Here is a 27,453-nt window from a genome sequence, read left to right as displayed (position 1 = left end):
CCTCCAGTTCAGCTGAATTCAGTGTCCCATACTATTACACAGAACTAAGGTTCGCCATACTCTGCGGGCTGAACAAGAGAAATCAGTCAAATCCCCCTGATTGTGCTAAACAGCCTCAAAGGAGGAATCTCCCCTGCTGGCTATTCAGACAGTTGTAGTACCTGCGGCTGTCTGAATCTGTGAACAATGGCTACACATGATAGGATGCAGTCACTGTTCAGCCAATAAATTTCAACCTGGCTTCTTTGATGAGATGAGTGGTGCTGACAGGCTAATATAAGCTGTGTATGACTAGCGTGGTGCCAAAAGGCCAATTTGTACAGCTAACTTAGTGATAATAAAGCTTAGTTATTTGTTATAAAATAACAAACGTGTCATTCTCACCTGCTCTGTGCAATGGTTTTGCACAGATCAGCCCTGATGCTCCTCCTTTCGGGTCCACAGGCAGGCTCGTTCCCCAGATGCGCTTTACGTGTTCATGCACATACAGAGCCGTGTCTTGGCCCTGCGCGCTCTCTCTCTCTCTCTCTCTCTCTCTCTCTCCATTTGTTCATGGGCTGTGATTAACAGCAGGAGCCAATGAGGAGGCAGAGTCCTCGGAGAGCTGAGATTTTCATGCACATCGCTGGAGGAAGATCATGCTCAGGTAAATATTGGGGGGCTGCTACAGAGGAGGTTTTTTTACAGGACAGTTTTTTTTAACAGAGCAGCCCTGATCCTCCTCTTCTCAGGTTCCCTGCCGATGTTCCTAGCTCCTCCCCCATTTTGAGAAGCTTGCTATTGAGGCACTTGTAACGGCTTGATCCGGACCTGCGCTCTGTGTGTGTATTGACACAAGCAGTGTTGCTCAGCCCCACCCCCTGCTTTCTCCTCACAGGCTCTGATTGACAACTGCAAGAGCCAATGGTTCCTGCTTCTGCCTCCATGTCCAGTGATGGCCAGAGAGAGCACTGCTCTTGGGCACTGCGCTGGATAAAGACCGAGCTCAGGTAAGTATTTGGGGGAAGGGCTGCAGATTTCCACTTTAAATTGGTTATAAGGCAGAATGTTTTTCGCCTTAACCACTTCCCGACTGCCTCACACAGATATACTGTGGCAGAAGGGCACGTACAGGTAGAATCATGTTGCCCTTCAAGAGTTGGCTTGCGGGCGCACGCTCCTGCCGGGAGCTTCGTGAGCATGATTGCGGGTCCCACGGACTCGATGTCCGCGGGGATACCCGCGATCGTCTCATGGAGAGGAAGGACGGGGAAATGCTAATGTAAACAAGCATTTCCTGTTCTGCCTAGTGACACTGTCACTGATCACAGCTCCCTGGGATTGGGAGTGGCAATCAGTGTTGTCACACTGAGCCCCTCCCCCCCACAGTTAGAATTACTCCCTAAGACACACTTAACCCCTACAGCGCCACCTAGTGGTTAACCCCTTCACTGCCAGTCACATTTACACAGTAATCAATGCATTTTTAATTGCACTGATCGCTGTATAAATATGAATGGTCCCAAAAGTGTCTGATCTGTCCTCCATAATGTCACTGTCACGATAAAAATCGCTGATCGCTGCCATTACAAATGTATCAAAGTGCCATAAAACTATCCCCTATTTTGTAAATGCTATAACTTTTGCGCAAATGCAAACAACGCTTATTGCAATTTTTTTTATCATAAATATGTAGAAAAATATGTATCGCCCTAAACTGAGGGGAAAAAAAACTTTTTTATATATTTTTGGGGGATATTTATTATAGCAATAAGTAAAACATAATGCGTTTTTTTTTACCAAAATTGTCGCCAATTTTTTAGTTTATAGCGCAGAAGATAAAACCCACAGAGGTGATCAAATACCACCAAAAGAAAGCTCTATTTGTGGGAAAAAAAGGACGTTAATTCTGTTTGGGAGCCATGTCGCGCGGCCACGCAATTGTCAGTTAAAGCAACGCAGTGCCTAATCCCAAAAAGTGCTCTGGTCTTTGGCCAGCCAAATGGTCTGGGGCTTAAGTGGTAAATGCATCACTATTGTGTTTATTGTATGTGACAGTTCATTACTGCCCGAGATCACTATCCATTTTTTAAGGTATACAGGTTAATTTGTTTCCATTCAACCAGTGGCTTGAATAAAAAACAAAACAAAAAAAAAACTGACAGATCCCTAAATCAACACAAAAGATGTTGATGCAGAGATTCCCTAACCCCAAGTCAGAATACACAATCAGTGGTGCAGCTATTGGCTGAAAGTATTGATCAAATGCTGGCTTTACCAGCATGACCGTTTTGGCAGAATCTGGACGTTTGACTGGCTTCTGTTGAACAGACGGCGGTTAACATTGACCGGAATTTGTCCAGTTCCTGCTGAACTGGCCGATTTGCGGTCTGTGTATACCTTGCTTTAGACAGAATAGGTGTTAGCACGGGAAAGGGAACGTTTTTAGGACTAGTTGGGTTTAGGCGGGAATTCTATTTCAAGTGCATCTACTGTATACCCAAACATGATTTTCTTTTGCATAGAATGTTTAATTTTATTTTTTATTTGTTCACCTTTTGATCTGACCAGTAGCACACTTACTGTCTTACGGTGTCTCTTCTATCTACGAAGGAGCAACAGAGCCCCACTGGACAGCAGCACTGTCTGGAGAGGGTAGATTCAGATGGACTTTACATAAGTAAATCACAAATTAAAGCGCAATTACAGCTATCACTTTTAAGCAGTTGCATAAACCGTATTCCTCTTGAGATAAAGATTTTAACTTTTTGAATAAAAGCTAATCATTGTAAGCACCCCTGTTAATTGTAATGCCTCATGCACACTAGAGGTTATTAAAACACCTGTAGTATTAGGTGTATAAATCTGTAGCTGTAGAATGAGTTTTTCATAATTTTTGCAGTAGCATTTCTGAGCATTTTTCAGCATTTTTTTAGCTTATGACTCAAAAACGCTGATAAATGCAGAAAAGCTGCTTTGTTTTGCTTTTATCTGCGTTTTTTACAGATGAATTTTTACAGCTGAAAAAATGCTCTTAAAACCCACTAGTTCTGGGTTTTTTTTCCAGCTAGAAAACGCCCCTGCCAAAAACCGATAACAACAGCCTATGTGTGCATGGACACATAGGCTAACATGCTGGGGAGTTTACTGGCTGCAGAGAAAAACACCAGATGCCAAAATGGCAGCTGTAAAAATGTCCAGTGTGTATAAGGCCTAAATGGTTTGTCTCAACCCTGCCACTTTTTGCAGTACAACCTGGTCTGATAAAGAAAATTAAAAAATGACAGCAGGCTTGCCAGGTATAAAAACAAAGTTACCAGGGGGACTCAGAAGAACAAAAAATGCCAGTTAGATTCTTTTTGAGAGATTTTTCACTTCCTGTCTGGTAAAAGGGTTGTTTCCAGGAAAAGGAGAGGACATTTTTTCTAGCAGCAACACAGATGGAAAAAAATATTTTTGTTTTTTTATAGCGGTGAAGCGTAGAGAAATGCTAGAACCTAGATAGGTGTGAATAGTGGCAGCTGCTCAGCCTGTACAAATTAATGACAGGCGCCATTGCTGTTCACATGTAGCAGCACAGCAAATAATTACCTGCGGTTCGGGACGGATCTTAGAGCCAGGACACATTGACCATTATTGGTAAGCATCTGTCATTCCAGCTGCAAGACTCCACTGATTCTTGCTGCTAGAATTCAGTGTATGTGGTTAATATCTGTAAAAGGAGGCCTAAAGAAGCATCATGTCAAAAGGATAATTTCATCTATAATGTGGGCCGCTAATATTATATGCAAATATTTATTTTTACTTGTGAAATCTCAGCTTTGCTCTTTTTCCTTCTGAAGCTTTTTTCCTATTGCCCTAACTCTGCCCTTCTAATTAAAATATGAAATTACTTGCCTGTCCACAATTTCTTTTTAATCTGCCAATATAGGCTGCCGAACAGTGTGCGCCAATTTTCCATAGGTTACGTGACTCAAAAGCCGCATCAAAAATGCAACATGCATTGCAATGGGGAGGTGTGTTTTTGGTGCAGTTGTTTTAACTGACCAAAATTGAGAAAGCAAGATTTTTAACACTGCACTGCAACGGAAGCGCAAAGGACCAGTGCGAAGACATACATAGAATTTAAAGGGATGCTTTTTTTAACGCAAAAGCACTTCCAAGAACTGCTCAGTATGAAAGTAGCCTAGCAGTCAAAAAAGTGCCGAAAATAAATTCATATTCATTTAAATTCACAATATTAAAAAGTACAATTATATATATATATATATATAATACAATTCGGCGTAACATTATACAAAAAAATTGGGCTAACTTTACTGTTTTGTTGGTTTTTTAAATTCATTTCCCAAAAAATGTGTTTGAATAATTGTTGTGCAAATACCGTGCGACATAAAAAGTTGCAACGACCACCATTTTATTCCCTAGGGTGTCTGCTAAAGAAAATATATAATGTTTGGGGGTTCTGAGTAATTTTCTAGCAAAAAAATATGATTTTTTTGCATGAAGGAGGTTCAAATGCAAATTTGAAGATCTTCAGTTATCTGCATCAGATCTAAAATGGCTCTGTAACTGAGGTAAAAACTTTGTGTTGTCCAATAAGAAACTTTATTAACAAAGGCAAGACTTCCTGTTTCTTTCATGTGAGGAACTGAAATGCTATTGCAACAGGCAACCACCAGGTGTCCTCAAATGACAATCCTATAAGCAATCCTATAATAGACAGCACACAGAGTATAAGCCAATTGAATTATCTGAGCTGCATGATTGTATGCTAAAATGTCGGGGAACCCAGAGCTCCATGAAGCTTTGGCCTAAAAACTCCAGACTATTCAACCAGGGTTTTCTAAGGCTCCAAACAAAGTGGATAATTTTTATTAGTTTTTTTGCCATCATAACTCCCCTTTTTGGGACTGCTATAGGAAGTGTTCTAAAAAAAAAAAAAGTAAAGCAATCTGGGTAGTATCTCCATATTAACAGAGTGAATTCATTCTGTAAACTGGACCATTTGTCCCAGTCTGCAATAAACTGTTTAACCACTTCCGGACCAGCTGCCGTAGTTTTACTGCGGCAGGTTCGCTCCTCTGCGCGAAACAACGTTGCTGTACTTGATCTCGCGGGGTCTGGATAGCAGGCACGCGCGCCCGCTGCACAGCGGGGGTACCGATGTTTGTGACTGACGGTCTCGATGACCGACAGCCACGAGCGATTGTGACCAGGAGAGACAGAACAGGGATGAGTGTGTGTAAACACATACTTCCCTGTTCTGTTCTGACAGGAGTGACAGATTGTGTGTTCCTGTTAGCTAGGAACCACGATCCGTCACTTCCTCTAGTTAGTCCCCTCCCCCTTCAGTTAGAATCACCTCCCAGGGAACACCGTTAACCCCTAGATGGACCGTAGTGTTAAATCCTTCACTGCCAGTGAAATTTTTACAGTAATCAATGCATTTTTAATCACAGTGATCGCTGTATTAATACCAATGGTTCCAAAAATGTGTCAGAATTGTCCGATGTGTCCACCATAATGTCGCAGTCACGATAAAAATTGCAGATCGCTGCTAGTGAAAATAAATAAATAAATAAAAAATGCTATAAATCTATCCCCTATTTTGTAGACGCTATAACTTTTGCACAAACCAATCAATATGCGCTTATTGTGATTTTTTTTTACCAAAAATATGTAGAAGAATACATATTGGCCTAAACTGAGGAAAAAAAAAATGTATATATTTTTGGGGATATTTATTAAAGCAAATAGTAAAAAATAAGTTTGTTTGTTTTTTTCAAAATTGTCGTTCTTTTTTTGTTTATAGAGCAAAAAATAAAAACCACAGAGGCAATCAAATACCATACCACCAAAAGAAAGCTCCATTTGTGGGGAAAAAAGGATGTCAATTTTGTTTGGGTACAACATTGCGCAATTGTCAGTTAAAGCGACGCAGTGTCTTATCACAAAAAGTGCTCTGGTCAGGAAGTGGTTAAGGAATGCATTTGATTTACTAATGCATGGAGAGCCATATTAATATGAATCTGTTATACATGTCTAAAGGTCAGCTTTAAGCCTTTGACTGCCATAAATGAAAGTGCTATATCTGTAGTAGCAGTGACATTTAGAGAGTCTCCTAACTGCTACAGCAGCTAGGAGAATGTTTACACTTTTACTCCTGGCTGGTAGATTTCTATTAGACATGCTGTGGAAGATGCTCTTCCCTTCCCCTTGCCATATGTTCCAAGCTCATCTGTCCCTTCTGGGTGCCCAGGGTCTCCCTTTTGATAACAGTACAGTTAATAGATAAGAAAAAAAAAAAAGTAAACTTAATTCCAGCTCCCCTATCGAGCAATCGATCACTGATTGATTGCATTCCATTTAAAAAACATGCAGCCGAGAATGGGTGGGTAGGTAGGAGGGTGGATGATGCAAGGTGTGTACTAAAGAGGTCAGCTGGTCAACTCCTTCCTGTGTCTTGACCTAAAGCCTGACCAAGAAGTAAGGCAGTAGCAATGGATACGTTTAGAAACATGGATGAGGACAAGTGAAGTAAGTGTCTGTAGATATAATGGAAAGCATTGATATTTTTTGCGAAAAAAAGTACATTAATGCTATATTGGTACTTAGGGGAGCTGGAATTTTAGAAAAAAAAAAAAGTGAACAAAGGTGAACTTAGCCTTGAAGTAAATAAAGAAGTTAGAAAAATGTTAAGGTTGAAATACGTAAAAAAAAAAAAAAAAAAAAAGTTAAAGCGTTCCACCCCCACATGCACACATATAAATGTAAATATTGCATCTCATATTGGGTATTGCCATGCACATCAAAGTAAGAGAAATTACTCTAGGACCATTACAGTTAAACTCTAAACTGATGAGCTGTAAAGGATTTTAAAGCATCGCCTATGGACAATTCTGGGTACTGTACTTTTTGGTCATATCGCAGGTGCAAGTTTAAGGCATGACATGCAGTATCTCACAAAAGTGAGTACATCCTCACATTTTTGTAAATATTTTATTATATCTTTTCATGTGACAGCACTGAAGAAATTACACTTTGCTACAATGTAAAGTATTGAGTGTACAGCTTGTAGAACAGTGTAAATTTGCTGTCCCCTCAAAATAACTCAACACACAGACATTAATGTCTAAACTGCTGGCAACAAAAGTGAGTACACCCCTAAGTGAAAATGTCCAAATTGGGCCCAAAGTGTCAATATTTTGTGTGGCCACCATTATTTTCCAGCACTGCCTTAACCCTCTTGAGCATGGAGCTCACTAGAGCTTCACATGTTGCCACTGGAGTCCTCTTCCACTCCTCCATGATGACATCACGGAACTAGTGAATGTTAGAGACCTTGTACTCCTCCACCTTCCATTTGAGGATGCTCAATGGGGTTTAGGTCTGGAAACATGCTTGGCCAGTCCATCACCTTTACCCTTAGCTTCTTTAGCAAGGCAGTGGTCATCTTGGAGGTGTGTTTAGGGTGATTATCATGTTAGAATACTGCCCTGCGGCCCAGTCTCTGAAGGGAGGGGATTATGCTCTGTTTCAGTATGTCATAGTACATGTTAGCATTCATGGTTCCCTCAATGAACTGTAGCTCCCCAGTGCTGGCAGCACTCATGCAGCCCCAGACCATGACACTCCCACCACCATGCTTGACTCTAGGCAAGTCTTTGTACTCCTCACCTGGTTGCTGCCACACACGCTTGACACCATCTGAACCAAATAAGTTTATCTTGGTCTCATCAGACCACAGGACATGGTTCCAGTAATCCATGTCTTTAGCATGCTTGTCTTCAGCCTGACCCCCCACCCCTTCAACCTCTGCAGCAATGCTGGCAGCACTCATACGTCTATTTCCAAAAGACAACCTCTGGATATGATGCTGAGCATGTGCACTCACCATGACAAGGCCTGTTCTGAGTGGAACCTGTCCTGTTAAACCGCTGGGTGGTCTTTGCCACCGTGCTGCAGCTCAGTTTCAGGGTCTTGGCAACATTCTTATAGCTTAGGCCATCTTCATGTAGAGCAACAATTATTTTTTTCAGATCCTCAGAGAGTTCTTTGCCATGAGGTACCATGTTGAACTTCCAGTGACCAGTATGAGAGAGTGAGAGCGATAACACCAAATTTAACACATCTGCTCCCTATTCACACCTGAGACCTTGTAACACTAACGAGTCACATGATACCAGGGAGGGAAAATGGCTAATTGGGCCCAATTTGGACATTTTCACTTAGGGTTGTACTCAGTTTTGTTGCCAGCTGTTTAGACATGGTCAGAAACCATGAATCAGACCGAGACAGAAGTATCGTTAAATCACACTTGTTTAATAATAAAAGTAAATAGAACAAACGTAGTCAAAACACAGCCAAAGTTTGGTAACCGGAACGGATAGTCAGACGAGTCAGAAAGTTGGGGAATGGATCAGCGTAGTGGAAATGCAAGCAGGATCTAGAGCCAGAAGGAATGTCATCCAAGCGAGAAATGGACAGAAACGCAGGAGATAGTCTCTGATGTTGACCAAGGCGAAGGCAGAGATCATCTGGGCTGGACGACTTAAGTAGGCAGGACTGATGAGCAGGATATCATCAACAGGTGAGTCACTGCGGAGAGATAGGAGCTGGCAATTAGCCGACAGCTTGAGTGGCAAGCTCAGAGAAGGAAGGGCTGAGCCCATCCCTGACAGTACTCCCTCCTCAACGACCCCTCCCTCTCGGAGAACCACCAGGCTTGAGAGGAAAGCATCTATGGAAATCATGGAGAGAACAGGGGCATATATGTCCAAGGATGAGACCCAAGAGCGTTCCTCTGGACCGTACCCCAATGCGCCTGCGGGTGTCAACAATGGACAGTACTTAATGCCCCCCATGGTTCTCAACCTGTACAGGGTGAGGACATGGCACCGAGGTGATAAAGCGGTTGCATACCAAAGGTTTTAATAAGGAGACATGAAATACATTTGAGATGCGCATATTAGAAGGAAGATCTAATGCATAAGCCACTGGGTTAATCCTGCAAAGAATACGGAAAGGCCCAATAAACCGAGGTGCGAAATTCAGAGAGGAAACACGAAGTCGGAGGTTGCAAGATGACAGCTATGCCCTGTCCCCAACCTGGTAGGAAGGCGCAGGCCAGCGTCTGCGGTCAGCATGGAGTCTGTACCTATCATTAGCATGTCGCAAAGCCTCCTGGACTTGTGCCCAAGTGGAACAAAGACCATGTAGATGCTCCTCTAACACAGGAATCCTCTGCAGAACAAAAGAGTCAGGCAACATGGAAGGTTGGAAACCATCGTTTTCCATTAAGGGGAACAATCGGGAAGCAGAATTCAAGGCACTATTGTGAGCAAGCTCCGCTTACGGTAAGATGTCTGACCAGTTGTTATGGTCAGAAATATAGCAACATAGGAATTGCTCCAAGGACTGATTGGCTCGTTCTGTGGCCCCATTAGACTGCGGATGATATGCAGAGGAGAAAGAAAGCTGAATTCACAACTGTGCACAAAAGGCTCGCCAGAACCGGACACAAACTGACTACCCCTGTCCGAGACAATCACCTTGGGTAGCCCATGTAAGCGAAAGATATCCCAAGCAAAAATGGAAGCCAGTTCCTTGAAAGTGGGCAACTTCTTAAGTGGAATACAGTGAGACATTTGAGAACCGGTCACTCACCATAAGGATAACACCCTGGGTGTTGGGTAACTCCCCAATGAAATCCATAGACAGGTGGGTCCAGGGCCTCTCTCCATTGGATATGGGTTGTAGGAGGCCCACTTGGAAGGTGTTGTGGAGTCTTACTCTGAGCACAGGCAACTACGAAGGCGGTTACATCAGCACATAGATTAGGCCACCAGAATTGTTGGTAAATGGCCCAAAAAGAGTTGATTCTTCCCCGGGTGGCCAGCAGCCTTGGGAGAATGGCAAGTCTGGAGCACGGCAGTACGGAGACTCTGGGACAAAGCAGAGGTCACAGGGTTTCTCAGGAGAAGCATGAACCTAAGCAGCAAGAATTTGGGCGCCCAAAGGAGAAGTGAGACTGGTGCAAACCATAGCCAGAATACTATCAGGAGGAATCACAGGAACTGACTCCATCCTGGAAGTGGAGGAAAATTGTTGTGACAAAAGCGTCATCTCTACATTCATAGTGCCGGGTAAGAATGAGACAATGTAATTGAAACTTGACAAGAAAAGAGCCCATCGCGCTCTTCTGGGAGAGAGGCATTTTAGCCTCAGACAAGAATGAGATTCTTATGTTCAGTAAGAAAGAGAACCGACACAGTGGAACCTTCGAGGAGATGTCTCCATTCTTGCAGGTCTAAAATGATCGCTAACAACTCTGTCACCAATCTCATAATTGCACTCCGCAGGTGGCAATTTCTTGGAAAAGTAGCCACAAGGATGCATAGTACTCTCAGAGGTAGGACGATGAGACAGAAGGGTGCCAACTCCAGTCTTCAAAGCATCAACCTCAAGGATAAAAGGTAATGTAGGATCAGGATGTGCCAACACAGGAGCAGAAACAAAGGCAACCTTGAGACTCTCAAAGGCCTTAATAAAAATGGAGACCAACTCTGTGGGTTACCGTCCTTTCTGGTCATATCAGTCAGGGGCTTGGCCAGAGATGAGAAAGTACGAAAAAAACTTCCGATAATAGTTGGCAAAGCCAAGAAAATGCTGCAGAGAACGTAAACCCACTGGTCGGGGCCACTGTAGGACTGCTGAAAGTTTCTCTAGCTCCATCGAAAAACCAGCAGTGGAAATTACATAACCCAGGAATTAAAACTGTTCACGATGAAATTCGCACTTCTCCAATTCACAATAAAGATTGTTCTAGCTTAGTTTCTGAAGCACAAGGCAGACATCTGTGTGGTGGCTCTCCAGGGACTTGGAAAATATGAGGATATCGTCACAATAGACCACCACACATAACTGGAACAAATCTCAGAGGACATTGTTAATAAATTCCTGGAAAACTGCCGAGGCGTTACAAAGGCCAAAAGACATTATGCGGTACTCATGATGGCCTGTTCTGGTATTAAATGCAGTTTTCCACTCGTCGCCCTTCTTAATCCTCAGAGATTGTATGCCCCTCTCAAATTAAGCTTTGTGCTCCCTTGAGGTGGTCAAATAACTCCGTAATCAATGGAATTGGATAGGCATTCTTAATCATGAAGCGATTGAGACCTCTATAATCAATACAAGGTCTCAGTTCACCACTCCTTTTCTTCACAAAGAAGAAACCAGCACCAGCAGGAGATGAGGATTTGTGGATGAAACCTCGAGAGAGTGCGACTGAAACATACTTCTCTCCGCTATGAGGAGGTATGGCACCAGGTTGAAGGTCAATTGCGCAATCATTTGACCGTTGTGGAAGCAAAGACATCTCAATCTAAATCGTGGTACTTTTCCATCAGGGAGAGGAGTGAAGAGGTGCACAGGACCTTGGCTACCGTCTGGAAGCATGCCTTACTGCATTGTGGTGACCAGGAGAGAACCTCAGCAGGGAGCCAATCAAAAGAGGGGTTGTGCCTCTGTAACCAAGGATAACCAATAACCAGCGGAAACTTAGGTGAGGAAATAACTTGGAATTGTATTATCTCATGGTGAAGAGCCCTTACGGCCGTGGACAACGGAACAGTCTCATGAGTCACAATGAAAGGCTGTAGAGGTCTCCCGTCAAGAGCCTCAATGGCAAGTGGATTGTCACGCAGCTGCAGCAGAATTGAGTACTCGGATACAAAGGCAGCATCAATGAACAGGCCTGCAGCCCCAGAGTCGATTAGAGCCTGTATCTCGACTGACGACTCAGGCCGCGTACACACGGGCGGATTGTCTGCCCAACTAAGTTCGTCAGACAATCCGACAGACAGTCCGTTCAAATCTTGAATGAACGGACTTGACCACACACAATGAACAGACAGTCCGCTGAAAACTTGCGCGATGACGTGTACAGCACGTACGACGGGACTAGAAAAACGACGTCCAATACACTGCAATGCAACCTTCGGCCGTGTAAATCCTTTCTGAGCATGCGCCATACTTAGTCCGTCCAACTTGCCTACACACGAGCGGACTGTCCGCTGAAACCAAGTTTGGACGGACAAAACCAAGTTTGGACGGACAAAATTACGGAAATTCCGAAAGACTAAGTCCGTCAGATTGTCCGCTGAAAAAGTCCGCTGAAGCCCACACACAAGCAGATTGTCCGCTGAAACACGGTTCAGCGGACTAAGTTGGGCAGACAATCCGCCCGTGTGTACGCGGCCTTAGCCCAAGAAAGGGGGACCAAAACCAGGGGCTTATCCCTCTGGATAATTGGGGACGAAACAACGCCACCTAAGGTCTGTCTGTGACAGGACGTCAAGGTTTGGGCGTTCCCTGGACGGGTAAGGCAAGACTTCAGAAAGTGACCTGCCTAGCCACAATAAAGGCACAAACTCCCTCCTCCTAAGGGTTCTCTCATCCGCAGAGAGACACATGAAGACCAAGTGCATGGGTTCATCTTCACTGACCGACTCGGTACCGGGAGGCAAGGGTGGAACTGAAAAGCTCGGAGACAAATGTGCAGGAGGCTCCCGCAATCGCTCCTTAAAAGGAAGTCTTTGGAGTCTGGAGTCAATGAGGATGGCAAACGTGATCAACTCCAGCTCAGTGGGTATACTTCGTGCTGGTATCTCATCCTTGATAGTATCCGAGAGACCATGAGAAAAAGAAGTCACGAGGGCATCATTGTTCCAAGCAACCTCTGCTGCCAGAGTACGGAATTCAATGGCGTAATCGGCAACAGTTCTTGTACTCTGATGCACGCGAGGTACTCGGCAAAAGCGGAGCGTGCGGGAACTTCAAATATCCTTTTAAACAAAGCCACAAACTAGGGGTAACTCAAGACAACAGGTTTTTGCGTCTCCCATAGAGGGTATGCTCAGGCTAAGGCTCTCTCAGAAAGCAAAGATATTGCGAAACCTACTTTGCTTCTATCCATGGAAAACGCCTGGGGCAGCATCTCAAAGTATATTTCAACCTGGTTGAGAAACCTTCTGCATTGGACTGGATTGCCTCCAAAACGATGGGGAAGCAGAGCGGAACCAGCTAAACCTCTTATAGAGGTAATACTCTCAGCGCATGCCTGCACAGAGACTGGTGCAGCAGCAGGGATAGCCTGCAACACAGGTTGTATCGGAGCAGCCACAGTGGGAGATTCCAGGTGAGCCATGTGACTCAGGAGCGTTTGTAACTCCATGGAAAACTGATCCATGCAGTGATCCTGCTCATCCAATTTGGAAAAAATATTACCAGTGGATTGACTGCATATTCTGAATTCATGGCATTCGCCTACTGTCAGAAACCATGAATCAGACCGAGACAGAAGTACAGTTAAATCACACTTGTTTTGAGAATAAAAGTAATAGAACAAACATAGTCAAAACATAGCCAAAGTTCGGTAACCAGAACGGATAGTCAGACAAGCCAGAAAGTTGGGGAGCCAGGGATCAGCGTAGTGGAACAGCAAGCAGGATCTGGAGCCAGAAGGAATGTCAGCTAAGCAAGTCTATAACATGACATCAGGAGATGTGATGTGGACCAAGTCGAAGGCAGAGTTCATCTGGGCTGGACGACTTAAGTAGGCAGGACTGACGAGCAGGATATCATCAACAGGTGAGTCACTGTGGAGAGATAGCAATTAGCTGACAAGTGAGCGGCCAGCTCAGAGAAGGAAGGGCTGAGCCCAGCTCTGACAGACATTAATGGCTGCATGTTGCGTTATTTTGAGGGGACAGCAAATTTACACTGTTATACAACCTCTACACTCACTACTTTACATTGTAGCAAAGTGTCATTTCTAAAGTGTTGTCACATGAAAAGATATAATAAAATATTTACAAAAATGTGAGGGGTGTACTCACTTTTGTGAGATACTGTATTTGTTATCCATTTACTTAACGCAACCTCATATTTTATATTTAACCAAAAATTGTGTACAATATTGTGCTTGTGTGCACTAACTTTTTTTTAAATGTTTTACACAAAATATGATTTTGATAAACAGGAATGCAAATATTGCATGACATAAAAAATTGCAGATGCTGCTATATTATTCCCAGGGGTCTCTGTTTGTCAAAAAATCTATATGATGTTTGGGGGGTTTTAAGTAATCTTCAGCCCTTTTGTGTACATTTTAACATACAAAAACGTATGTAAAAAAATGGGCTGTGTTGATGGGCTTTGGGCTGTGTTGATAAGCATGTTTTTGACATCAGTTTGAAATGCTTTTGAAAAAATGCAGAATTCATGGACAGGTGCAGTTGACCTGTATTTGACATATTTCAGATCTACGTAATATGTAATAAAAGGTGTCCACCTTTCTGATCTCAGAATGTTGTATGGTATGCTTTACATGTTTGTTTAGTTTTGTATAATTAATGTTGCACACTTGCAGGAAACCACATCTTACAAGCTACTGTTTAACAGCTTCCCTGTGATGATTTTGCACGCTAGTGATGGACAGGCTAATACCAGTTGTATTCGGTGCCGTTCATCGTAAATATCTGTTGTAACACACTCATCCCATTGTGCAATATACTAGACAATTGACATGTTAGCTGCTAGTAAGAGCCTGTGTTTCAGTCTCACACCCTTCTACCCAGCTGTGCAATACATTTCAATGAGAGTAACCGCTGACGTAAATGAATGCAAGCAAGGCAATCTTTCTGATAAGCAATATTTACTAATTAATATGAACAATGGTCACGTGCATAGTGATGTATAACTGCCAATGAATACCTGGGTGGTTGTGTGTGCGCACCCTGAACTAGCTGAATAAAATATGAAGTTGTCATTAAAACGTTGACATCAGTGCAGATGTAACGTCAGATTAAAACACGTATACCAGGCTGGGGAAATCTGGCTTTCATCTTTTTTTTTTTTTTTTTTTTTTTTTTTTAGGTCAGACCAGATTGTTTCGGTTATTCTTTAAAACAGGCAATCATTTCAGGGCTCATGCCCACGGATGATGAGTGGCACAAATGAGTTCTCGCATTCAAATTCCCAGTGATTTTATGCACCCAGGGAGCTGCAGTTGGCACGTACAGCTGGCCACATTTAGCAAATATGTCTTATGCATTTGTGCGTGTGAACGCCAATGCAAGAAAGCACTGGTGTTACCCAAATACAAGTGTGTACAGTTATTCACAGATCATTTGGTGGAGGGGGGATTATGGTGTGGGGTTGTTTTTCAGGGGTTGGGTGTGGCCCCTTAGTTCCAGTGAAGGGAACTCTTAAAGCATCAGCATACCAAAACATCTTTGACAATTTCATGCTCCCAACTTTGTAGGAACAGTTTGGGGATGGCCTCTTCCTGTTCTAACTTGACTGCCTACCAGTGCACAATGCAAGGTCCATAAAGACATGGCTGAGCGAGTTTGGGGCAGAGCAACTTCACTGGCCTGCACAGAGTTCTGACCTCAACCCGATAATATATCTTTAGGATGAAATAGAGTGGAGACTGCGAGTGAGGCCTTCTCATCCACATCAGTGCCTTACCTCACAAATGCGCTTTTGGAAGAATGATCAAACACTCCTATAGACACACTCCTAAACCTTGTGGACAGCCTTCCCAGAAGAGTTGAAGCTGTTATAGCTGCAAAGGGTGGGCCAACTCAATACTGAACCCTATGGACTAAGACTTGAATACCATTAAAGTACATGTGCGTGTAAAGGCAGGCGCCACAATACTTTTGGTAATATAGTGTATGTACAGTAACTGTTTTATGTGACATTTTGTATAAATTCATGTATACTATCTTTGGAGTCAATGTAAACCCAATCACTAACCTGTTATTTAAGCTTTACTGTTTATGAATTTTCAGAAGTCATTTTCAGTATACAGTGGTATCTTGTAATCCAAAGCATTCATATATCAAAGCAAGTTTCCCCATAGGAAATAGTGGAAACTTGGATAATCCATTCCAGTGGCACTGCTAGTTTATGCAGTACCGCATGTAACCAGAGGTGGGGGGCGTCAGAGACATTCGTAAACACTCAGAGGTGCCTGGATGCTTCGGAGAGGCTCGGGAACAGTGTTTCCGAGCGGCTCTGAGTGTCACTGACGCCCCCTCACCTCTGGCCACATGCTACTGCACACCCCAGAGGCTTGAATCCTGCTGGCTTTGCGAGACAACGCTTTAAAACAGAGTCGGGATTAAAAAACAATAGCTGATATTGAAAAACGCTCGTAAAATGTGTTACTCCCAATCTGAGGTATTACTGTACCTCCCAAAGGTTCTCCCATTAAGGTCCTAGTTCAGCCAATTCCTGTTATAAGGTGGCAACGCTCTGTCCCCATCTCCCATCTTTGTTGTCACAACAAAGAGGGGCGGTGCTTTCGCAACCAATCATTTGGGGTTTACATATAATTTAATTCACTCACTTTTTCAGCGCCATATTGTCAAAGTGAGACTTTAGTCAGAAAATTTGGTTTTGCTAGATCACTTCAGGCTGGCCCCTTTTGCATTTATAGCTATGTAAAACATTAAAAATAAGTACCAATACTGTTTAAAATCCAGTAATATACTGTCTCACCCTTCTCTGCCTGTGCTCAGTTGCTCTCCATTTTATGGCATTGTCCTGGAAATAAGCCACTAGAAGCCAAGCTGCTGATAGCCAATAGATTTATTGCTGCTCAGGGACTGCTAGTTTGAGACACCTGCCTTAGGCCGCGTACACACGGGCGGATTGTCTGGCCAACTAAGTTCGTCAGACAATCCGACAGACAGTCCGTTTAAAATTTGCATGAACGGACTTGACCACACACGATGAGCAGACAGTCCGCTGAAAGCTTGCGCGATGACGTGTACGGCACGTACGACGGGACGAAAAATTTGACGTCCAACACACTGCAATGCAACCTTCGCCGTGTAAATCCTTTCTGAGCATGCGCCAAACTTAGTCTGTCGAACTAGCCTACTCACGAGCGGACTGTCCGCTGAAACCAAGTTTGGACGGACTGTCTTACGGAAATTCTGTAAGACTTTGTTCGTCAGACAATCCGCTGAAAAAGTCCGCTGAAGCCCACACACGAGCGGATTGTCCGCTGAAACACTGTTCAGCGGACTAAGTTGGGCAGACAATCCGCCCGTGTGTACGCGGCCTTAGACAGTACTAGAATCTTAATAGAGGTTCTGAGCTTTCCCACTCTATTCAATATTCAGAACTAGAATAAATTTTTTTTTCAGGAGTTCCACTTTAAAGTAGAACTATAGGCAAAACTTTTTGTTTAATTGTGGATACAGTAAGGGAGGTTGTTAATCCTTGTTAGATTTTTTTTTTTTTTTTTAATCATCTGTGTCCCAATGTAGAGATTCCCCTTCACTTCGTGCCCCATAGCCAAACAGTAACTGAGCGGAAATCCCTGTGAATTAAAGGAATTCCTTAGGGATCCCCAGGTCACCAGAGTGTCCCCATTGAAAAATGTCCCTTCTGTTACTTTTCTGGGGACAAACCAAGATTTTCTTTTACTTTCAATGATAATGGGAAACAGGATAGAGAGGGTCAATCTTCCTAATGGAGGCACAGACGGCAATAAAACCAGATACGCGTTCTAATCCTACTCCACGCTATCCAAAACAAAAAAAAGTTTTGCCTTTAGTTATATTTTAAGTAGACAAGGCAGTTAATGTAACCGCCCAAACTTAGGATACTTACAATTTTTGAATGAACTCACCTTTGGGTAATAAGTATAGATTATAAGTATGGAAACCCCCAGCTGGTTGACTTTAGTGGAATGTTTGCATTAGAGTTCAATTGCACCTGTCTTTATTTGATGCCAAATATCTTGTCTTTTCAGGCAGCATAACTCCAACAGTTGAGTTGAATGGTCTGGCCATGAAGAGAGGCGAGCCTGCCATTTATCGGCCTTTAGATCCTAAACCACTTCCAAACCATCGTACCAACTACAATTATCGGGGCATGTACAATCAGAGGTACAAACTATTTTATGATCTTTTTATTTTGTAAACCTACATCTGCTTAATTCATGACTGAAACCTCCCTGCTCAGTGGTGGTAGTATGAATTTGAGAGAGAGTGCTTTCTGAAATACCTATCTGCTTTACAACAATCTTTTTTCGCGTTTTCTTTTTTTTTTTGGCATTACATAAGATGAATGTTTTTGCTGGTTTATAAATTTTTGTAATTCCTGGTCAAATTTACAAGAATTTCTAATTAAAGCAATAAACATCTATTATAATAACACCAATTTATGGACTTATGGGTTCAATAAAATGTAAAAGTGCAACTAATATAAGTCATATTCAAAGAAAGTTCTAAAGAATGGCGCAGTGGAGACCTATGTTCTCCACAATAAGGAAAGTGGCCGCTTTGTATAGAATAAGTTCAAAAGTGATTCCAGACATCAAAGTTTAATTCACCTCTTTTAGGACACACTCACTGCAGCTACTCTAAAGCCCCATACACACTATCAGTTTTTCTGCTGAGTTTTTCCTTCAGGTTTACCAAAACCATGTAGTGCCAGGGCCTGTCTGATTGCATACAAATTGAAACTCTTAAGGTTTGACCTCATATTATACGGTTTTGGTAAATCTGAAGGAAAAACTCAGCTGAAAAACTGATAGTGTGTATGGGGCTTTAGAGAGCATGGGGTATCTCCAGCTAGTCATAAGATAAGCAAACACCAGAGGGCGCAGCCAAAGTGCAGCATAAAACGCCTTTATTGTAAGCAGTGCCAGTAACAGTGCCTTGAAAAAAGTATTCATCCCCCTTGAAATGTTCCACATTTTGTCATATTACAACAAAAAAACTTAAATGCATTTTTTTGGGATTTTTATGTGATAGACCAACACAAAGAGGAAGGAAAATGATTAAATGGTGTTCTAAATGTTTTACAAATAAATATCTGAAGTGTGGCCTGCATTTTTATTCGGCCCCCTTTACTCTGACACCCCTAACTAAAATGTAGTAGAACCAATTGCCTTCAGAATTCACCTCATTAGTAAATAGAGTCCACCTGTGTGTAATTTAATCTCGGTATACATATAACTGTTCTGTGAAGCCCCCTGAGGTTTGTTAGAGAACCTTTAGTGAACAAACAGCATCATGGAGGCCACAGAACACACCAGACAAGTCAGGGATAATGTTTTGGAGAAGTTTAAAGCAGGGTTAAGTTAAAAAAAAAATCCCAAGCTTTGAACATCCCCCAGAGCACCGTTCAAGCCATCATCCGAAAATGGAAAAAGTTTGGCACAACTGCAAATCTACCAAGACTTTACTGTCCACCTAAACTGACAGGCCGGGCAAGGAGAGCATTAATCAGAGAAGCAGCCAAAGAGGCCCATGGTAACTGGAGGAGCTGCAGCTCAGGTGGGAGAATCTGTCCACAGGACAATTATTAGTTGTGTACTCCACAAATCTGGCCTTTATGGAAGAATGGCAAAAAGAAAGCCCTTATTGAAAGGAAGCCATAAGAATCCTGTTTGCAGTTTGCGAGAAGCCATGTGGGGGATACAGCAAAAATGTGGAAGAAGGCGCTCTGGTCATATGAGACCAAAATTCAACTTTTTGCCCATCCAGTCTTTTCTTTCGCAAAGAAGAATGGGCAAAAATGTCGCTCCCTAGATGTTCAAAGCTAAGTAAAAATCCCAATAAAATATGTTTTTGGTTGTAACATGACAAAATGGAAAATTTCAAGGGCTATTAAGGCCGGGTTCACACCACAGCGATGCGGGAACGCCGCGAATCCGCTGCGTTTTCCCGCATCGCACACCTCCCGCCGGCAGTTCACACTGCCCTATGCGGACGGCTGGGAGTGTCAATGATATGTTAATGACACCCCCAGATCCGTCCGCACATCGCAGTGCGATCTGCAGACTCGCACAGGAATCGGATCGCATGGTGTGAACCCCCATGCGATCCGATTCTGTTGCGGACCAAAAAAAGGGTCCCGTGCGAGTTTGCTGCGGGAGCAATGCGAATTCAGCCATACTATCTGTATGGCTGAACTCGCATCGCTACGGAGATCGGATGTGATTTGCACTGCAGTGTGGGTGCGAATCACATCCGGATCTCTCCCCGCAGCAGTGTGAACCCAGCCTAATACTTTTTTTAAGGCACTGTAAGTTTGTGTGTAAATATTACAGGCATGTAGTCCCCCGTGTCCCCAGATCTGGCTTTCATTGTGTGGGGGAAGCTGCTGCTAGGGTCCTGGCCCACCATGGATAGAAACCAGAGATTATAGCATGGGAAACTGAGGCGATGATGGGAATGTGGCAGTGAGTTACAAAGCCACTGCCTTCTTTCTCAAGTTCCTGTGTGCCTTGATATTAGCTTAATTTAATCCTGTGTACAGCAGCACAGAGACTGGGAGAGGAAGACCAGGGATTAGGAGCCAATCAGCCTTACATTTATAGTGATAAAGATCCACTTTACCCTTTATTCTGCCTCAACCTTCACAGCTGCTGTATCAAAACCTGATTTATAAATAGTTAAAACATATACAGCGCTCGCCTTCTCAACCTAATTTACTTAACCTTGCACTATAAAATGCCAGATAGGGCATTCAAATTGATAGTGATCCCAATATATGACCTACCTATATTATAAGATGCAGAATAGTAGGTGCAAATATACAAAAATGCACATTAACTTTAAAACCTGTATATAAAACCTTAGATATCAAACCATGTGTCCAACTCAATTTTGACACCACGCATCAGCATTTTGGATGTCCCTTCAAAGGGCGAGTTGTATCTGTATGTGTCGTGCAGAGTTCAGGGGTACGCACCCCACACACACACACACAAAGCTTCACATCTCACTTACCTGGCCTGGCTCTATTGCCTACCGGCAGTGTATTAAGCTCTGTCTCTCACTTACAGGGAGATCATTGGTGGGCATCTGACATGAGTGTGTGCAGGGTAGGCAGGAATCTGACTGAGCCGCAAGTCACTAAGTAAAGCTGTCCTTGTAAACACAGAAGGCTATATTGCTGCTATAGCTGTGTCGTGATCAGACCTTGACTTTATCTTATCCCGTCATATTTTAAATTTAACGTTATAGGAATCTTTGTAATGGGATATTCTAGCTACACACACACCCGTACATAAAGTTTTATGCAACAGTGGGGGGGGGGGGGGGGGGGGCAGGAGAATAGTAGAGTGCCTCTTGAGTTTGCTGAGGGCTGATGACACCACTTCCAAGGTGGCTGTGCCCAATGGAAGTCTCAAGGCTTTTTGTATGTCTATACAAGGGAGGCTTTTACAGGTAAATAACGTGTAAAGTGGAACTACACTGCATGTGAGCCCCTCAAATCAAAAATTCGATTTAATTACATTTTAATAATTAAAGAGAACTCCTCCATCCATCCATGTCTCATTGCTTTATTTTGCTAAGAAATCACTCTAAAAAAAACCCTAGCATTTCTTTCTGTGGCCATCTTGAGTAAGGTAAAATGGTTCGTATAGCATTTACGTCCTGGAACCCATCTGCCCTTGGCTCAGGCATGCAGACCAGGAGAGTGTACTTATAGTGTACTCTTCTTCCCTCCCGAAGATTCCTGGGATGTATGAAATAATTTGCCTATGCAAGAAACCAGGAAGTAACAGTAGAAATGTAAAAGAGAAAAGTTCAAAACAAGTAAATATGATATACTTTCCTATCTATTTACTAATGCTAACAGCCTAGGGATTAAAAACTGTGTTAATTGAGAGAGCGAAGTTCCACTTTAATACAGTTAATTCACTTAAAATCTTATGGAATGAGTGAATTTCAAATGAAAGGTCTAGCAACAGGGTCTCTTTAACACTCTGGGTACCCTTTGTACTACCCACAGCTTCCTAAAATCCATGAAAAAAAAGAAAAAGAAATGTCTGTTAGCCACAACATTTGGGATAAAATCTTATAAAGCGTTATTATACATAACCCATAAAATATGGATCAGAGGTAACAATTCACTAAGATTTAGTGGTTGAATTTACTAATTTCTTGTGTTGTGCATAGAAGAGTCATTATAGGAAAAAAACTATAGTATTATTTTGAAGTGACTACTGTCAAAAGCTTCTGTTTGGTGCAGAAAAAGCTTTTGATAAAAAGATCACCTAACGTCTTCTTCTGAAGCTGAACCCTGGCAATGTTTTTTGTCTAGGATAGGGGTCCCTGACCCCTGGACCAAGGACCGTTAACGGGCTGTGGCCTCTCTGCAGCCGGACCACGAAGGATGCTCTGTCAGCAGTACGGGGGGCAGCCGGGCAGAGAGATGACATAATTTCTCTCCGCCTACTCTGCATCACCGCTGTTCAGCCCTCACAAACCCGGAGGCTGCTCTGTCAAAGGTGTGGCTGGTGGACGGGCGGCCAAGCAGATAGATGACATCTCTCTCTGCCCACCTCACATCACCGCTGTTCCAGCCTCACAGCCGCCAAGACTGCTCTTTTACAGGTGCAGCAGGCAGGCGAGCAGAGAGATTACATCATCTCTCAACACCTGCTTTTACTCTGAGACCCTGCCAATGTGAAGGCGGTGGCAAGTGACACACTGCATCTGGTGTCAGGTGACGGTGGCAAGTGACAAGCTGCATCTGGTGGCAGCGGACAGTGGCAAGTGACAAGCTGCATCTGGTGGCAATCCCCTGCTGCAACCCGCACCCCCCACCTCCTGGTTTTTGACAACATTTTCTTCCACAAAACCGGTCCCTACTGCCAAAAAAGGTTGGGGACTGCTGGTCTAGGAGATTGGACAGCCTAGATATACTCACCTAATCCTACGGTCTTCCCAGTGCAAGACCAGTCCCTGCAGGCTCCTTTATCATCCCTGTGGTCTAACCGTTTTATGCGGCGGACTGCTCCTGACGTCATGACGTCCATTGACCGGTTCTAGATGTGATTACGTTAGGAACAGTCCACCACTTGACGTGGGGAGTGCTGTTTTCTGAAGGATCGGGTGAGTATATAGGCTCCCTGTTCACCCCTAGACAATACCAGCAGTTGACGCATGCAGTGCGGGCAGCCTAACTGCATAGGGAAAATACATTTCACTGGAATTGGCCTTTAAACATGGGGGCTAACGGTAATCGTTTGAGGTTGTGTAGCATTGAAATATTGTGGTGGTTGAGGGAAGAATCAATTCTATTAGGTATCAACTTCTCTTGAAATGTACACAGAAGAAACCAAAGCTGAAAAGGGTTTAGATATGACACAACATTGTTCCAAAGGAAACCAAATGACGGTATTGTGTCAGACGGGGTGAATGCTTGAAACACATTGCTTGTAATCATTGACGTGGAATCTTCATTCGGAGAGTTATCTGATTGCCTTTGGGGATTGGCAGGAATTATTATTCCTGTTAGAGGAAATTGGACCACGGGTTGTAAGAAGGTTTTTTGGCTTTCCCTGAATGGACTGTGGGCTTAGGGTTATGAGGATGTGAGGTGTGTTATGTGTTTTTTTTTTCTTTAATGCTTTTTTTATTCAAACTATGTTAGCCTACTGAAAATAGCAGAAGGAAATAAGAGAATTCAGTGTTAGCTATGAGGCTCAAAATGATATAAACGCAAGAAAAGCATCATTAGGTTGAAAAAAACAATAGAATTCTAAGGACTTGTTTACACTAGCAGTACAACCATACAGTTGTACCACATTTTTACCATCCCTCCAATAGCTCCTCTTTTAGCTGCAAAGGGGTGTACACATGCCGCAATGGTTTGCTTCATGCCCACGGCGGGAATTATACCCCCTGTCGTGTTTGGCGGGCGCTACCACCCACTGAAAGCAACCCAGTTGAACGGGGCTATGCTGCCAGTAGAGGTAGCATTTAGGGGATTTAAACGGGTAGTAAGGAGTTGGCATATCAGCTTCTTCAACGCCAGTCAAACACCTCTGAAAAGTAACCTGAGCGTGGATCATTTGTCACAGGCAGCTACTGTAAACGAGCCCTGTGGGTGGAACGGCTCACCACCTGAAGCATATAATCTGTAAAACATGGTGGAGACAGTCTCATGGCATAAGCATGTTTTGCTGCCCCTGGTCACTATTGTCTATGACAGACTGCTGACAGGAGCAGCAAAATGAAATCTGAAGTATATCTGCTCAGATTTAGCCAAATGTAGCAAAACTGATAGGGCAGAGCTGCACAGATAAATAGACAGTGACCCAAAACAGAATGTAAAGTGGTTTTGAAGTCAAGGAAGCACAATATTCTTCAGTGACCAAAGCAGTTACCTGACCTCCACCCAATTTAAAATGCTTTCCACTTGCTGAAGGAGGTGTAAAGGGGACAGGATCAACTGGTAGTGGCTGCAGTAACATAGTTACATAGTTAGTAAGATTGAATAAAGACACCAGCCAACCTGAGTGAGTGTCTACAAGTGTTCCTATCCCTGTACATTGTTTCTCATTAAGATGCTCATCCATATTATTATTTATTTAAGGTACCCATTTAGTGCAGTCAATTTACACAGCGCTCCACACCCACATTGGTGCCTACCCTCAAGGAGCCCAGAATCCAAGGTTCCCAACTCACATTCATATACTAGAGCCAATTTTGGACAGAAGCCAATTAACCTACCAGCATGTGTTTGGAGTGTGGGAGGAAACTGGCGTACCCATAGGAAACCCACGCAGGCATAGGGAAAACATGCAAACTCCAGCCAGGTAGTATCATGGTTGGGATTCAAACCAGCGACCCTTTTTTACTGCTAGACGAGAGTGCTAATCGCTACACCGCTGTGCCGCCCATGCATTATACATATACATTTTATATATATATATATATATATATATATATATATATATATATATATATATATATATATATATACACATGCATTTTTGGTATTGGAGTATCATGGTTTATGTATCACTTTTAAAATTTATTTATATCGAGTTCATATTTATTGGCAACCTAGTGAGGTTTGCACCACTGGTGCAACATGTACATCGGTAATTTATTAGAATTGCACTATTGGCATATGCATTTTTATTAGGCACTATAGAGGCACATAGCGCCTAACAAGTGAACAGAGTCTGTCGCCTTTCATTTTATATAGGTAGCGTCATTTACCCTTATACAAGAACATTTTTGGCCAAAGTCGCATGTTAGGGTTAAGGACTAGGGTTAAAGGTTAGCATGCTAACCCTAACTCAAATGATTACTGCTAAACCTGGCCATTAGCCCTAGCCCTTAACCCTAACATTTAACCCTAGCATGCACAAAAAGATTCCTGCACTACTTTGATGCAACTTTGATGTGACCTGAGTGCCAGAGACTGTAAAGTTGCATTATTTGCACTCCATGAACCGAACTATCATACTTTCCTATTAGCCAAATTTTTTTTTATCAAAATCACAACACTTCTGTTTTTGGTGCAGGTTCATTGAAGTCTATTAAGCACAAAACGCAATCTGCTACATAAAAAAGTCCCTAGCCCTTTCCAAAAAACGTACTGGCTCAAAACTCACAGATAGGAACTAGATCCAGAGGAACCCATATTCATTTGACTGTAGTGCATTTCCACAAAATGCACTAAAACGCTCATTGGTGTGAACCAAGGGTAATTGGTTAGGTCTGATGTATAGGTAAGACATGGACTTAGGACCGAAGACTTTATCTTTCCCAAAACTGTGAAGGCTTCAGAAACAAGACTAGAACTAAAAGTGACACTAAGTGTTATCCTTATACTCCAAAAATAATCCATCACATCATCTACCTAAATCCCTGTAATCTGTTTTCCATATAACTTGTTTATATTGTTTTTCTTCCTCCTTGCATTGTTCTCTGTGAGCTCCCTAACCCCTACCTTTCCCTCTCACTTGGTGGGGTTATATGAACTGCTCTATGCACACTACAGATCCCATAGTGCCTAGCCCATGTTGGAAGCAAGCTAGAAAATGTGGGTACAGTCTACATACAGGGATATACAAATTCTGGAGCCCCTCACTATGTGTTGGTGAGAAACCTAATAGACACATATACGCTGTCCGTGTCCCTGCCAGCCAGTGCCTCACAGCGAAAAGACCAGTAAACCAGTAGGGACTGAATAAGACCTGGCAAGTCATCATTATAGAGTGATGTCTGCAGAGGGTTTTTAACAAAAGGTTAAACATTTTTAATATGTTTATGATTGGACAAAATAACAATCATGCTTTGATGCCCTAAAAATTGAGGAACTCAATATAAAAATAGTTGTTATTCCTTTAAAGACTCACAGGGGAGGAGGTAAAAATAAAACACTAAAATAATGTGGTTGCATAAGTGTGCACACCCTCTTATAACTGGGGCTGTAGCTGTGTTCAGAATTAAGCAATCACATTGAAACTCATGGTAATTAGGAGTCAGTACACACCTGCTATCGTTTAAAGTGCCTCTAATTAACCCCAAATAAAGTTCAGTTGTTCTAGTAGGTCTTTCCTGACATTTTCCTAGTAACATCCTACAGCAAAAGCCATGGTCTGCAGAGAGCTTCCAAAGCATCAGAGGGATCTCATTGTTAAAAGGTACCAGTCAGGAGAAGGGTACAAAAGAATTTCCAAGGCATTAGATATACCATGGAACACAGTGAAGACAGTCATCATCAAGTGGAAAAAATATGTCACAACAGTGACATTACCAAGAGCTGGACATCCCTCCAAAATTGACGAAAAAAGACTTGAAGAAATCTAGTCAGAGAGGATGCCAAGAGGCCAACAGCAACATTAAAGGAGCTGCAGGAATATCTGGCAAGTACTGGCTGTGTGATACATGTAACAACAATCTCCCGTATTCTTCATGTCTGGGCTATGGGATAGATTGGCAAGACAGAGACCTTTTCTTATGAAGAAAAACATCCAAGACGTCTATAGTCTCCCTAAAGCATTTGGTAAAATTGTGTTCTGGTTTGATGAAACCAAGGTTGAACATATGTTTGGTGCAAAAACAACACTGCACATCACCAAAAGAACACCATACCCAGAGTGAAGCATGGTGGTGGCAGCATCATACTTTGGGGCTGATTTTCTTCAGCTGGAACAGGGGCTTTTGTCAAGGTAGAGGGAATTATGAACAGTTCCAAATACCAGTCAATATTGGCACAAAACCTTCAGGCTTCTGCTAGAAAGCTGAACATGAAGAGAAACTTCATCTTTCAGCATGGCAATGACCCAATCATACATCCAAATCAACAAAGGAATGGCTTCACCAGAAGAAGATTAAAGTTTTGGAATGGCCCAGTCAGAGCCCAGGCCTGAATCCCATTGAAAATCTGTGGGGTGATCTGAAGAGGTCTGTGCTCAGGAGATGCCCTCGCAATCTGACAGATTTGGAGTGTTATTGCAAGTGGGCAAATATTGGCAAGTTAAGATGTGCCATACTGATAGAATCATACCCAAAAAGACTGAGTGCTGTAATAAAATCAAAAGGTGCTTTAACAAAGTATTAGTTTAAGGGTGTGCAGACTTATGTAACTATAGTATTTTATTTTTTTATTTTTACTTCCATC

At 42.8% G+C, this 27,453-nt stretch overlaps 1 protein-coding gene across 1 annotated transcript in view; it reads left to right on the top strand.

Annotated features, from left to right (window-relative positions):
- STAU2 (staufen double-stranded RNA binding protein 2) overlaps nt 1–27,453 on the top strand; it is a gene marked incomplete in the record, with an annotated part of 473,555 nt that overhangs the window by 78,130 nt on the left and 367,972 nt on the right. The window contains 1 exon segment of the mRNA XM_077492880.1: nt 17,819–17,954. Coding sequence (XP_077349006.1) covers nt 17,819–17,954 — 136 coding nt within the window.

Source organism: Lithobates pipiens, unplaced genomic scaffold (assembly GCF_037356315.1).
Source record: "Lithobates pipiens isolate NorthernLeopardFrog02 unplaced genomic scaffold, aLitPip1_a1.2 Scaffold_19, whole genome shotgun sequence".
NCBI lineage: Eukaryota > Metazoa > Chordata > Amphibia > Anura > Ranidae > Lithobates > Lithobates pipiens.
Note: the sequence above shows the minus strand (reverse complement) of the source record. Positions and strands in the feature narration are given on the sequence as shown.